Source organism: Tricharina praecox, assembly GCF_024521635.1.
Source record: "Tricharina praecox strain CBS 144465 chromosome Unknown BZA05scaffold_6, whole genome shotgun sequence".
Lineage (NCBI taxonomy): Eukaryota > Fungi > Ascomycota > Pezizomycetes > Pezizales > Pyronemataceae > Tricharina > Tricharina praecox.
Window position 1 is genome coordinate 210,727 of NW_026250408.1, and position 14,649 is coordinate 225,375.

The 14,649-nt window shown below is 57.3% G+C and overlaps 3 protein-coding genes across 3 annotated transcripts; all 3 read right to left on the bottom strand.

Moving 5' to 3' along the window:
* Positions 1–4,872: 4,872 nt before the first annotated feature.
* BZA05DRAFT_390774 (uncharacterized protein) lies at positions 4,873–6,134 on the bottom strand. Its single transcript, XM_051482918.1, has 2 exons — positions 5,195–6,134; positions 4,873–5,128 (listed from the first exon to the last, which is right to left on the bottom strand). The coding sequence occupies exons 1-2, from the start codon at positions 5,649–5,651 to the stop codon at positions 4,941–4,943; spliced, it is 645 nt and encodes a 214-aa protein (XP_051341489.1). The 5' UTR covers positions 5,652–6,134; the 3' UTR covers positions 4,873–4,940.
* Positions 6,135–9,776: 3,642 nt separating this feature from the next.
* BZA05DRAFT_442848 (uncharacterized protein) lies at positions 9,777–13,734 on the bottom strand (the record flags this gene model as incomplete). The annotated part of the gene is made up of 6 exons (XM_051486801.1): positions 9,777–10,151; positions 10,206–10,274; positions 10,340–10,414; positions 11,590–12,583; positions 12,621–13,109; positions 13,304–13,734. 6 exons carry the CDS (start codon positions 13,732–13,734, stop codon positions 9,777–9,779), a joined length of 2,433 nt encoding a protein of 810 aa, XP_051341490.1.
* Positions 13,735–14,122: 388 nt separating this feature from the next.
* BZA05DRAFT_442849 (uncharacterized protein) lies at positions 14,123–14,443 on the bottom strand (the record flags this gene model as incomplete). Its single annotated transcript, XM_051486802.1, has 1 exon — positions 14,123–14,443. The coding sequence occupies one exon, from the start codon at positions 14,441–14,443 to the stop codon at positions 14,123–14,125; it is 321 nt and encodes a 106-aa protein (XP_051341491.1).
* Between the last annotated feature and the right edge of the window lie 206 nt (positions 14,444–14,649).

The window sequence follows — 14,649 nt, forward strand, 5'->3', positions numbered from 1 at the left end:
GTGGTGCGACCGAGGTAACTCGCTCGCTGCTCGCGATCGCAAGATTCCTCGCATACACAACCTACATACATCTCACATACGTGCCCACGATTTGCATGCGCGGCGCTGTACGATACACGAAGGAAACTAACCCCACATTCATTAGACTTCAAATTCTCTCCGACGACTACGACGACAGCAGGAAGCAAAATGCTTTTTCCTTCGCGACGGAAACAGAAACAGCTGGTGCGCCGACGGTGGCGATAGATTGCTGCTGGTAACTTTGCCTCCCGAACCGAACCTGAACCTGAATCTATCTCGCTTTTCCCCCGCACTCGTTCCGCACATCCCACACCTTGAGATCACACACCCCTTTTCTTCCCCCATCCCCCCGCTTTCGGACGGTGGAGAAAAAGAAAAAAGGTGGTGTGGTGTGGTGCACAGTGCAGTGCAGTGTGCTAGGCGTCTTGCGCGGTTCCTTCGTTTCGTTTCGTTTTCTCCGCACCGCCCCGTTTAGCCGGATCCTGGCGATCCTGGCTGCGGTGGTGGGTGCAAACGACGATAGATGGATGGACGGATGCTAACAAGAGCCTTGTGTGGGGGGGACGTATGTAGGTCATGCGCGAGTCCTTGACGATATCATCGTGCCTCGAACGTGACGGCGGCGGCAGCCCCGCACACACCACCACCCCTCCGCCTGCATACGAAGCGTGCGCCGCCCCACCGACCCCACCGACTGCCCCTCCTCCTCCTGCTCCCCCGAGTTATGAAACGGCTCTCGTCGCTCTCGTCGCTCCTCCTCCACCGTATACGCCTCGGCAACACCCCACAACGACGACGCGTGCGCCAGTAAATCCGAACCTCGACTGCGACATCGATTTCACTGGCCTCTACGGCGTCAAAGCTCACATGCCCCCCAAGAAGAAGAAGAACACGAAGCCCGTCGCGACCAGCAAGAAGGCGGCTACAGCCCCTAGCAGCGGTGGCGGCGGTGGTGGCGGCGGAAAGAATGATAGCCCCGTGAGCCCTGGTGGCGCGGGTGCGGGCGGTGACGGCGGCGACGGCGGCGACGAGAAGCGCCGGAAGGAGGAGGAGGCGGCAAGGAAGAAGCAGGAGGAAGAGGAGGAGGAGGCACGACGGAAAGCGGAGGAGGAAGAGGCCGAGGCGAAGAGGCTCGAGGAGGAGGCCGCCGCCGCCGCCGAAGCACAACGTCTTGAAAAGGAAGCTGCCGAAGCGCAACGTCTGGCGGAGGAGGCGGAAGCGAAACGGAAAGAGGAGGAACTCCGGCGGCGCGAAGAGATCCGACTGCGCGCGGCCGAGGAGCGGCGGAAAGCTGAGGACGCGCGACGGAAGCGCGAAGAGGAGGAGCGAAGGCTTAGGGAAGAGAAGGAGGAGGAACAGAGCGCCGGTGGCCTGTGGGGGTTGTTCGCTGCTAAGAAGAAGCCCAAGCCCAAAGCCGCACCGCCTCCCCCGAAGACTAATCCACCACCGCAACTTCGTCCGACTGCGAATAATACGTGGGGCGCGAATGCGAATTCGAATGGCAAACCCAAGACCGCGGGGTTCCTGGCAACGCCCGACTACGGCGGTGGCTACGAGGACGACGCGACGGACGCGTGGGCATCGAGGGATCCGGACGATGACGACGACAGGCTCAATCAGATGTTGAGGGAGAAGGAAAGGCTCGCGGCTGAGCGGAAAGAGCTCCAGCGACAGGAACAGGCGAAGCGCGAAGAAGAGGAGTACCGCGAACGGGAACGCCTCGAGCAGGAACGTTTGGAGCAGGAGCGCTTGGAGCAGGAACGCTTGGAGCAGGAACGCTTGGAGCAGGAACGCTTGGAGCAGGAACGCTTGGAGCAGGAACGCTTGGAGCAGGAACGCTTGGAGCAGGAACGCTTGGAGCAGGAACGCTTGGAGCAGGAACGCTTGGAGCAGGAACGCTTGGAGCAGGAACGCTTGGAGCAGGAACGCTTGGAGCAGGAACGCATTGAGCAGGAACGCATCGATGAGGAGCGCCTCGAACAGGCACTCATTGAACGGAAACGCCTCAAACGGGAACGACTCGAACAGGAACGCCTTGAACAGGCACTCATTGAACAGGAACGCCTCGAACAAGAACGCATCGAGCAAGAGAGGAAGGAAGAGGAAGACCAGCTGGAGCGCGAGCACCTCGAGGATGAAGAACGACAGCGCGAAGAAGCCGAGCGGCGACGACTCGCAGAAGAACGCAAAGAAGAGGAGCGGAGACGAGAGGAAGCGGCTGCTGCCCCAAAAGGGAAAAAAAGCAAGAAGGAGAGGGAGAAGGAAAAGAAGGAGAAGGAGAAGAAAGAAAAGGGCAAGAAGAGCAAAAAGATCAGAGAGCCCGACCCTCTTCCGGAACCCGAACCCGAACCTGTCGTCGTCGAACCCGTGGTCGAGCCAGAGCCAGAGCCAGAACCAGAGGCTGAACCTGAACCCGAACCAGTCGTGGAGCCAGGGCCAGAGCCTGAGCCGGAAGTTGCTCCCGCTCCTTCACCAGCTCCATCACCCATCCCGTTTGCCCTCCAAGCAGCCGCATCTCGCGCCGAAAAGGAACGGAAACAGGCGGAGAGTAACTCGTGGGTCGGCGGATGGTTCAGCAAATCGAAAGCGCCTGCCCCGCAGCAACTGAGCCGATACCTCGATCCAGAACCCGAGAACGAGTACCTTGACGCTGCTGATCCCGACGACCTTCCCGAGAGATCTTCCATCGAAGCGATTGCTCCCGCACTTCCCGTCGAGGAAGAAACTGTAGTCCCCGAAACCGTGGAAGATCCCGACGATGCCGAAGATGACGACAACGGCTTCTACGCCAAGATCCCCAAAGCGAAGTACGCCGAGCTTGCACCAGGCTATGCGCCAGTGCCAGATAAGCCCCGGTACGCCGACGTCAAGCAGTTCGAATACGCCCCGACAGTGCCCACCTACGCGCAGCCGACCAAGTTCGAGTACGCGCCCGTAGCGAATCTACTCGGCAAAGGCAAAGGTAGACTAGCATCCGTCGCCAAGCAGGCCGTCGAGGCGGAGGCCGCAAAGAAGGAGAAAGAGAAAGAGGTTGCCCTGGGAAACCCACTCCTGAAGGGAAATAGGCTGCGGTCGGTTGCCAGGCAGGCCGTGGAAGCGGAGACGGCAAAGGCTGCCGCGCCCCTGAATCCCCTGGCCGAGGCGAAGGCAAGGCTGAAGAAGGTCAAGAATGACAGGCTTGCTGGAAAGGCTGGCAAGGCTGCGGTCGCACCTGCACCAGCCCCGCCTCCTCCACCACCACCACCCTCTCCTCCAGTCGAGCCAGAAGTAGAGGCCGCGCCCGCCGAAGAAGACCCCGAACCCGAATTTGAACCCGCGGCAGAAGTCATCGAGGTGGATCCTGTTGTCGAGGAGGTAGAGGCCACCTTCGAAACCGCCGAAGCGGAAGTTGTCGAAGTCGAGGCGGCGCCGGGGCCGGAGCCTGAACCGGAAATATTCGCGCCCGCGCCCGCGCCTGCACCCGAGCCCGTGGATTCGAAGCGAGAGAAGATCTCTAAGAAGTCCGAGAAGAAGAAGGAAGAGCCCGGCCTCCTCGCCTCCATCATGGGTCCGAAATCCAAAAAGGGCAAGAAGGAGAAGGAGCTCGAGAAGCAGCGGGAGCGGGAGCGCGGCGAGACTGAGCGCGGCGAGAGGGTCAAGGATCGTCGCGAACGCGAGGAGAGGGAACGGAAACTTCGCGAACAGGAGGAGAAGGAGATCGCGGAGCACGAGCGCGAGGCCAAGGAACTGCGCCGCGAGGAGAAACGCAGGGAGAAGGAAGCTGTTGCTGTTGCTGCCGCCGCGGCGCAGCGCGAACAGGAGGAACGCGAGGTGCAGGAGCGCGAAGAGGCTGAAAAACTGCAGCGACGGGAAGAACGGCGCCGCGAGAAGGAAGCGGCGGCGGCTGCGGCTGCGGAACAGCGCGAACAGGAGGAAAGGGAAGCACGAGAACGGGAAGAGCGGGAAACGAAAACCAAGGAGCAACGTCGTGAAGACCGGCGTTGGGAGAAGGAAATCGCAGCGGCTGAACAGCGAGAGCGAGAGGAACGGGAAGCATGGGAACAGGAAGTACGGGAACGCGAGGAGCTCGAGAATCAAGAGCGAGAGCGCGAAGCGAAATCTAAGGAACAACGTCGAGAAGAACGACGCCGAGAGAAGGAAATCGCAGCGGCTGCACTACGAGAGCAAGAAGAGAAGGAAGCCCACGAGCGCGCAGAGACAGAGAAACAACAGCGTCGTGAGAAGAAGGAACGACGGGAAAAGGAGTTGGCTGCGAAGGTTGTGGAAGCAATGAAGGTTAGCCCTGAACCCGAATCAGATGAAACCCCCTCCACCCTCCCTGTTGAAGACGCTCCCGCCACGGTTGAATGGGAAGAAATGCCTGCACCGGAAGTCGTAGAGACTTTCGAGGAGGCGCAGGAGGCGGTGATTGATACCCCGACGGTCACGACGGAGGACGGGGACCCCACTGCTGATGTTGCTCTTTCCATTCTGGCACCACCGGAAGTACTGGAAATGGAGCCGACGTCCGCTGTGGAAGTCCCCGATGCCGAAGTCAGCGACGTCAATAACTTCGAGGAGGACGACGACGGGGGCGCCGTACTCCCCACAGAGGAATGGGATCGAGAGATCATCCCGGACCTGGTGCCTGTGGCGGCTGAGGAAGAACTTGGCGGAGCGATTGTTGGTGACGATGATGATGATGTTGAAGAAATTGAAGCTGAGAGTGAAGGTGAGCAGCCAAAACCACTTCCCGCCTTCTCCTCCAGGCCACAGTCAGTCAGAAGCACGTCGTCCGGCTCGAAAGCGGCCGACGGCAACGGCAAACCTGTCCGGGCGATGGGACTGCGTGAGTTATGGAAGCTGAACAAAGAAGTGAACAAACGGAAGAAGGAGGCTTCCTCGCGGGGTGCTACGCCAACACCGGCTCACCCTCATGCTCACCCGCCCCCGCCACGCGAGCCCTCCCCAATACCCGAACTAGAATACGAAGAGGAGAATGATGATGAGTTCTTTGATACGGAGCACGCGTCCGGCTCGGAGATCGTTGAGGCAGAGCCAATTCCGGAAGGTGGGCTGGCATTCGACCTGGGTAATGATGACGAGCGTGTGGAGCCTGGAAACGAAGGTATGATGGTTTTGTATCTTCACCACTTCGGGGTAGTGACTGACGTGTTAGACAACTTACCTACAGCACCATCCCCAGTTACCCCGAAGGCTACGCGCAGCATGTTCAACCCATTACAGTTCCTGATGCCTCCCACACCAGTGGTCGCCGCACCCCTCCTCACCGACGACGAGCACGAGCGAGAACCCGAGGTCATTGAAGAAGTCCCCGAGGAAGAGGAAGTGGCGCTTGCACCACCTCCGCCCCCGGCGCCTGAAAAGAAATTGACCGACAAAGAACGACGCAAGCTGGAGAAGCAAGAGCGGAAAAAGAAGAGGACGGAAATGAAAGGCAAGGCGGTAGAGGAGCAGCCCGAACCGGAGCCTGAGACGGAAGTGCCCGCCGAGGTCCTTGCGGAGGTCGCTGCTCTTCCGGAGGTGGAGGTTGAGCAGGAGGGCGAGATCGACGAGGCTAAGGAGCCGACGTCAGCTACAGCTGCGACGGCTCCGGCGCCAGCCGCCCGCGGATTCGCTAGTAAGTTCATGAGTCCGTGGCAGCTTCTCACGCAACAGAGGCAGCAGGAGGAGGATGATAGGAAGATCGAGGAGCAACGCCGGCGAGAACAGGAGGAGGCAGAGGAGGCGGAACGGCTCGAGCGCGAAGAGGCTGAGCGTCAGGAGCGAGAGGAACAAGAGGAGCTGGAACGCCAGCGCGAAGCACAGTGGCAACTGGAGGAGGCACATAGGCTGGAAGAGGAGCGCCTACGACAGGAAGAACAAGACCGACTGCTCGAGGAACAGAGGCTGCAGGATGAAGAGGAAGCGAGGGTGAGACAGGAAGAGGATGCGCGCCGTGAACGGAAGGAGCGCAAGCGAAGGGAGAAGAAGGCCAAGCGGGCAGCCGAGGAGGAAGCCCGTATCGCTGTAGCTGCCGCGGTAGAGGCTGAGGCGGCAGCAGCAGCGGCAGAAGTGGCGGCGGCAGCAGCAGCGGCGGCGGCAGAGGCTGAAGCAGCGGCGGCGGCAGCAGCTCAACTGGCATCCGAGGAGGCAGCCCAGGACTCCGATCACGAAGATGTTGGAGACGAAACACAGTTCCTAGATGCTCTGGACGGCCCTGGTGAAGCAGACACTGCTGCTGCAGCGCTTACAGACTTCGAATATGTCTCGGACCCTCCTATGCCAACCGTCGACGACGAACTCCGCGAGCTCGCATATGGTGCTCCACCCTTGGAGACGGAACCCGAATCGGCACCGGCACCCGAGGACAAGCCCCGACGGCACCGGAGCAAGAGCGGCAAGAGCAGCAAGAGCAAGAAGCACAGCATAGCTGATGTCGTCGTCGCCGCGACGAAATCGGAGAAATTGTCTTCGAGCAAACACATCGTCCTCAAAGACGCCGATGGCAATGACGTTATCGTTCCCGCGCGCTTCATCCGTCCCGCTATGCCCGTCTCGCTCCCATTCGCCGTCGAAACCGAAGAGGAGCGTCGCGCACGCCGTGCCCAGAAGAAAGCCGAGAAGGAGGCGAAGAGGCTGGCCGACGAGGAAGAGGCGGCTAAGGAACGCCGCCGCATGGAGCGGAGACAGCTGAAGGCGGAGAAGGCGGCACACGAGAAGGCGCGCCTTCACGCTGCCAAAGAGGCTGAGCGACGCGCCAAGGAGGCTGAACGTCAGTCACGTCCGCGCACGGAACGCCGCAAGTCCCGTCCCATTCCTGCCAACCCGGAAGTGGTGATAGTCGACGAAAAGGAGGCGAAACGCGACGAGCGACGCCGCCGCCGCGCCCTGAAGGAGGGAAACGACGGGTCGCTACAGCACTCTGGTTCGCAGCACTCCCAGGACAGCGCGGAGGTGGCGAGCGCCGGATATTCCGCGGGCATCTCGACGAACGGGTACACACCCAACGGCATCCAGGAGCTGAACCCGTACACCCCCGAGGCGATGGAGCGCGAGGCGCGACGTGCGCGGCGCAAGGAGAAGAAGGCCGCGCCCGAGATCCTCGTTGGGAGCTTCGGCAGCGGCAGCTACGGCAGCTACCAGACCTCGCAGTCCGACAACCATCCCCGCCGCCGACCATCCGCCCATCGCGAGAGCAGCGCTTACCAGACTCCTGCGACATCGCACTCCGATCACCACCCGCAACGCCGGTCGAAGTCGATGCGCGGCGGCCTTGAGATCGCCGCCGCCGCTGACGGGAGGAACCGCAGCATCACGAGAGGTCAGGGCCGCCCCCAGGGCCGCAGGCTTAGCTTATCCCCCTCGAAGGATGTTAGGTTCAGTGGCAGCTCGATCGAGATTCAAGACGAAGCTCGCCGTGAGCGGCGGCGCATGCGGAAGGAGGCGCGAAAGCTCTCGGATACTGGTTCTCCCGCGGAAGATAAGAAGGAGCGGAGCGAGGAGAAGAAGGAGAAGAAGGAGAAGGAGAAGAGTGAAGAGAAGAAGAAGGACAAGCACCACCACCATCACCACAACCACCACCAAAGCGGGACCGGGACCAACCGCAAAGAGAAGGAGAAGGAGAAGGAGCGCGTTGACGAAGACGCGGAGGAGAAGCGCGAGCGCAGGAAACGCAAGAAGGAGGGGAAGGTGCAGACGTATGGATACACCGCGGATATGACGGATCATGAGGGATACATGACAGGTCGCGAGGGAGCGAGAGGTGGAGGCAGTTGGTGGAAGAAGATCTTCTAAGTTCTGGTCGAGTCGAGGCAGTGTGGTAATTCTACGACTTTGTTTTTGGTTTTTGGTTTTTGGTTTTGGTTTTTGCCTTGTGCTGGCAGCATCGTCTTTGTCTTTGAGGGTTGCGTTTTTACGGCCGTGTTTTTTATTTCGTTTTGTTTCGTTTTGTTTGAGGTGGGTTTGGGCAGGGCGAGGAGTTGTCTGTTTACTGGTTTGGTTTGGTTTGGCTTGATGATGAGTGGATGATACGATACCTTCTATGTTCATACTTACTTCCTTACATCTTATCTTTCGTTTCTATATTTCTTTGAGCGACTCGCAGCTTGAGGTTGGAGATACGGATGGATACTACGGATGGATAGGTACTTAATATACCCTCTTTACTGGGAGCTGTGCGTCAGTGAACTCGTGAACTCGGGGATGGTGATACCTATGGCAGCGGCGGCCCGGTACTGCGGTACCCGTCACGTTACTAACCATCACCAACATCAACTCTAATACCAACATCACCACCAAAAAAACAAGAAAGTTCAACGAACCACCCAACCAGCACCAGCACCAGCACACTACCAGCACACTACCGGCGCTCATCGGAAAGAAATACATGATCATCATTCGTCCACACGCCATGCACAGCCGCGCACGCGGAGGAACAAGATCACGAGCAGGGATGCACGACCGACGCCAGTACGGCTGTAGTGGAAGGTCGCGCTTCGGAAAGCCAACAGGTCCACTGGAGGCTGAGCACTCTGTGTGTCCCCATTCTACCCAGATGCAAGATTTACACCACACGGTACTAATATCTGCGCAGTACGGTGCCGGTACCACGGCCAGCGTCACTGCAAAGCACCGGCCAAATAGCCAGCCAGCTCCACTCGTACAGGAATTACAACGAGTACGTCAGCCGATTCGCCCCCGGACGGGTGTTGATCCGGGGGCGATTCACGGAGCAGAGGATGATCGCCGGATGATCGTCCGGCTGCATGCCGGATGATCTCTATCACGGTTACCTGCGTGAGGTTCACGTCCATCACGCCCACCCCCGGACCCCGGTCCCTGATGGCGGATTGGTACGTGAGCTGGCGTATTGGATGGTGGGGCTTTTGGATCTTTGGTTGTGGTGGAGGCGAGCGTATGCAGACATGTTGGCATTCGGGGGAATGCTTGTAGGTACATAGTAGAATCGTGGATAGAAACTATTCGGCCAATGGCTAGCTGCTCACAAACCGATCGGATTTGTGCCGATGCAGCTACTGGTAGTTACTCATGGACTGGAATAGTAATTTAGGACGGATCCGTCCGAGCCAACAAAGTTAGGGGAGCCGTGTGGAAGCGACTGTAGATGAATTTACATAGTGGTACACCAAGCAAACATCCTAAAGCCTGGCCAAAGTTTACTTCCTCCTCTTGCCGACAGCTCCTCCACCACTTCGCCACATGGTGGGTGCCACCCCACGACGGACTGGAACAACGACGAAGTTCATGAAACCCGCCAGAACGGAGCGCCGGGCTGCCAATTGGTAAGCTACTTCTCACTGAGGATATTATAGTAGGGTCGCTTCTCGTCTCGCCTTCACAGCCGGTGGCAGCGTGAAATCTGTCACGTGTTATTAAATACCGAGCGATATCTGACTAGTGCTCACTCCGCCACCATACCAAAAACAAAAACCCATCACCACCCCGGCAGGTGGCTTTGAATCCCTAAGAGCTGAATCCAAAGAGGTTTCCCCCGGGTTGAACCCGGAACTTTTCTTCAACTCCCCTCGCCGGTTGCATCACCTAGGTAACTTGTGCATTCTCCTTCTCTCGCCCCGCTTCCCGGCCTGAATAGGCTATGACGAAACAGCCCTCGCAAAACCACTCTGTTTACATAGCGAAGGCAGATTCAGGGTTGATTCTAGATGAGAACACCGGCAGACTACGGACGGGACGGTTCACGAGAAGTTTGACTTGAAAAAGATTATTTTATTTTTGAGGTGAGGAATAGCCAGCTATTCCTCCCACTCCACCTCCCCCTCCACCTCCCCCTCCACCTCCTCCTTTCCCTTCAGTCTCGCCACCTCGGGCCAGTCCAAGAATCGGTGGGAGGTCTGGACCATGATCACGACCGAGATCGCGTTCGCAGGCACCTCCGCACCCTTGGCGACCTGGATGATTCTCCTCCCGCCAGGAGGAGAGAGAACCATCCGGTATTTGATCGACTTAGACGGCCTCTTGGGGCGACCCTTGGCGACCTGGATGATAATCCTCCCGCCAGCGGGAGAGAGGACCATCCAGTACTTGATGGCCTTGGGTGGGTTCTTGGATCGACCCTTGGCGGCGGTGGTAGTGGTGGCGGCGGTGGCAGTGGTGGCGGCGGCGGCTTTCTGTGTATTGTTAGAGATATAGATACAGAGATGGATCAGCATGAATGAACGTACCTTCACGCCCCGGATCTTGTGCTTCTTCGCGCCACGGGCCCTCTTCCGCTGGACGAAGCTTGGGGAAAGCTGTGTGCAAATCGAATGAGTGGGTGATGCATTAAATTGTGGCTAGGGAAGAGTGAATAGTTTACCCTGTCCGGTGCCTTAATCGTGGCTCGGTCTCGGAGGAGGTGCCCGTGGGTGGCGGGGATATTTGGTGCTACCATCTATTTGAATGTGAGTACAGTTCGCAAACAGAAATTGTAAAAGATGTCTGCGAGGAACGGTTTTTGTGTGGAGTCGTATGTGTGTTGTGGGGGGAGGGGGGAGAGGAGGGGGGACTTACAATTCTTGAATTTGAGTGTTTAGGGTGGTGGATGTAGAAAGAAAGGAGAGAGTGGGAGCGAGGAGCTGGTAATTATAATTTTTCTAGAGACCGTGGTACTTTTGAGGCCTTAAATCACGGTCAATGAAACGGAAAAACGCCAACTAATGTGTGCACTACTCTCAATCGCTACTCAGCAACCTTTCCTGTACCACCATTTCGCGTGCCATATATACTCAACATTCAAACGACCTCACTAGTAGTTACCACCGTACGAACCCTCACTACTACCATAATCAGCATGATACAGGCTTCATTCTGCGCAATGACAACCCTATCCGTCACTGTCCCAAGATTTCGCATCTTCTCACCAGCTTAGGTCTCCGAAAGTTTGCAGAAGCTGGCTGACTACTAAGTTTACAGTCATCTTCTCCCGACATTCCGTACCTGCAGCACGCTTCACATTAATTAGACACCGTATCCGTACGACTTGTCACTGTAGTCTGTATCCCTAGGAAACCTGAGTACTGGTGAAGAACAATATAATTGAAGTGATGCGCCAATACTGTACCAGTGGAAGCCTGCTGTGCCACCGCCCCCGACTAGTACCACTAGCAGTAGAATCCCCGGGCCCCGATGGGGCTCCAGTCCTCCTCTGGCTTTCCCGGAGCCCTACAGTCCTTGATATTCCAGGCTCAACAAAATCGGTCCCGTCCGGGGCATATCCCAGGACGGACTGGACGGACGATTCCCAGGCGTGAACGTTTTCCGAAGAAAAAAAAGATCGGGCATGCTTTCTGCACACACGCCTTCATGGCGATTTGATACATAGCAAAGATCTCACAGTCGTGAGTGCCCGCGCGAGTAGGTAGAAAGAGTATCTATGAATATCTACCGAAAAATCTAAAATAGCGATCCAAAAAAAAGTCCAAAACACGCCTAAGAACTTATCTACACCTATCTACACCTATCTACACCTATCTGTAGCTCCAACTCATACCAGATGCACATCCCAATAGAAAACCAAAAGAAAAGTCCAAAAGACGTCCAAGCACCAACCTACACCAACTTCCTTACCCTCGACGAGCCCTGACTCTCACCACTGCTCGGCCTACTAGACCGTCTCGAATCCCCCCTAAACTCCCTCCTCGTATAGAACCCAGGCACAAAGCTGCGCAGGTTTTCTACCACCTCTTCATCGCGTCTCCTAGCCTCCCGCTGCCTCCAGTCCCTCTCCCTCCTCTCCCTCTCCCGGACCTCATCCTCATCCTCGACGCCTGTCGTGGATCCCCAGTCGATAGCAATTTCGCGCAGGTCGATATCGTCGGCATAGCGCTCCCGCATCTCCGAGTGCCGTCTCTCCTCCTCGACATCCTCTGCCCTGCGCCCCTGCTCCTCGAGATCCTGCGCCTCGAGCCGCGCGTCCTCAAAATTCCTTCGCCTCTTATACCCCAGCGCCTGCGCCCGCTGTTTGTAAGACCGCACATTTACCATCACCCCCTTCCGGTGCCTGTACACGAAGTATAGCCCCGCTGCGACTGCGAAGAAGACGCCACAGAACGTAAGCCCTACCGCAAGGTTCTTCGACGTGTGGTACTTTTCCTTCGCGGCCGAGCTGCCGCTGCTGGTTTCGGAGGAGGCGCTGTTGCCACTGACACGCCCCGCCGGGCTGCTGCTGCTGCTGCTGGGGGTGGGAGTGGTGGTCGGGGTGGTGGCCGGGAATGGGTATGTCGGTATGTGCGCATGCGTTATTGGGGGCGTGATGGGAGGTAGCCAGAGCGTTTTGTAGGATTTGGTTGAGGTGCTGCTGGTTGCGGGGATGATGGGTGTAGTTGACGGGTGGGGGAGCGGCGGGAACAGCCGCGTAAGTGTGATGATGCTACTGCTGCTGCGGGGGGCAGGTGTGGGTGGCGATGGGAGAATATCCTGTGTGGGTGAGCTAGAGGTATTAGGGGAGGCGGTGATACTCGTCACTGGCGGCGTGCTCGTGTTGGCAAGAGTGCGCGATGAGCGTGATGGAGAGGCAAAAATGATGCCGGGTAGGTTTGTGCTCGCTGGGGCGTTGCTCAGGCTAGGGATAGAAGTTGGCCGTGACGCGCGGGTGGTACTGATCGGGCGTGTGCTCAACCGAGTTGGCCGGGTCGAAGGAGTTATCAAATCCGGCATTCCCGTCACCGCCGGTACGCTGCTCACTCGCCTCATGGTTCTTGACCGGCTCGTGCTCGCGGGCATCGTGCTCGAACCAGTGTTGCCCGTCGTAATTCTGCGAGTTGTACGCGTACTCAAACCGAGGAGGATATCGGACATTGAAGCGAAGACGCCTGTTGGGCCGCCTGTACCGCTTACGCTGGGGATGGGAGTTGAAAGTGACGGGCCGGTCCCACTGGTCGGGAGTGTGCTCGACCGAGTTGGCCGGGTCGAAGGAGTTATCAAACCCGGCATCCCCGTTTCCGCCGGTACGTTGCTCAATCGCGTGGTGGTTCGCGAGGGACTCGTGGTCGCGAGCATCGTGCTCGAACCAGTGTCGCTCGTCATAATCCCGTGCGTGGTCCTCGTGCTCGAGCCGAGGAGGATATCCGACATTGAAGCGAACACGCCTGTTGGGTTGCTTGTAAACACCTCAAAAGTGCTCGAGCTAACTATCAGGCTGGAGGGTCGAGGGATTATCAAGCTGGATGTGTTTGCAGCCATCGTTGAGACAATATAGCTGCTCAGATCCAGTGTAGTCATCGGGATTCTGCTCGAGCTTGGGGTCTCCTGACTCGAAGATGGTGATTGAGAGCTCTCGTACGGTAGTGTTACCGTTACTATGAAGGTGCGAGTGCTTGTGGCTGTTAGTGGTATTGTAATAGTTGTGGATGGCTCGGTATCCATGCTTGAAGGTGAAGAGCTCATCAAACTGGCGACCTCTGTAGCCACCGAATGTGTCATCGTCATGGACGTCGAGTTTATGCCGTTGGTATGAGAGTGGGTCGGTAGAGGGACTCCGCTCATGTCATCTCTGATCGTTTCTGTAGCCACCGAGCTTGTAGTTTCAGAGCTCATCAAACTCGTTCGCTCCGTAGCCAGCGAATTTGTCCCCGTGCTGGACGTAGAGTTCATGCCGTTGGTATCAGAGCTGGTTGGTGGAGGAATTCCGCTCATGTCATCTCTGATCGTCTCTGTAACGGAGCCTGTCGGCATGGGTTGACCCCCCATGCTGTCTCTGATCGTATCCGTCATTGAGGTACTACTCCGCGTAGGAGTAGGTGTCGATAATATGTAAGTGATGGAAGTCACCCAAACAGTCGAGGATAGCACTGTAGTTGAAGTCGAGGTTGACGGTTGTAAGTCTCCAGATGTGTTATCAGTAGCGGTGATAGTGGCTGGCATGTTTGATGTTTGGTGTAGCGGTTTGGGGTATGTGTGGGAGTTGTGGATGATGGGTGATTGGGAGGAGAAAAATGATGGTATTATGTGCAAGGCGGAGAAGGAGGAGGGTGCGAGGGTAGCGTGGATTCAAAGGTATTCACTAGGCACAATCTTTACTGCAAGCTTGCAAAGAATAGAAGAGTAGAGCAGCCGGTAACAGATTCAATTTCCCTCCTCGAACCCGCTGTCTCACCGACCATCACTCGTCTTTGTATCCCACCTCAGAGTCTGTCGACCACTCGGCCTCGTCTCCGCTATCGAAGTCTGCGAACATCTCCCTCTTCCTCGCCTCCGCCTCTTCCAGCTCCTTCATCATCGCCTCAAACATCGTTCTGCCCTCCCTCTCGACATACATTCTGTGTTCCTCCTCCTCGGCCTCTTGCAGCTCGGCACGGGCATTGAAGCGCTGAAAGCACCACACCAGGTAGACGGTGTAGATGACGACGTAGGCGACCAAGATTCCGCACACGATGGCGTAAAGACGGCCCTTGTCGGAGAGGATGGTGAAGTTTGATGACATTGTTTCGTTATAGGTGTTGTTGAGTTCTGAAGACGTTAGTTGGTGGAGGTCGTGCGATGAGGAGAGTGGGGTTTACTTAAGGAAGTATGTTGTGGGTGAGTTTGTGGGATATAAAGGTGGTCGGGTCAGATAGTGAAGGTAGAACAAGCGCAATGAAGTGGGAGAATGGTGGTAATCTAATCATGAATACAGCTTTTCAATGGTGT

What these genes read in the sequence shown, in the direction of transcription:
- BZA05DRAFT_390774 (XM_051482918.1), bottom strand. Translation starts at nt 5,651, where the DNA reads ATGAACTTACTAGCGAATCCGCGGGCGGCTGGCGCCGGAGCCGTCGCA. An exon ending in CGGGGTAACTGGGGATGGTG is followed by an intron (nt 5,129 to 5,194) that starts CTGTAGGTAAGT and finishes AAACCATCATAC; the next exon opens with CTTCGTTTCCAGGCTCCACA.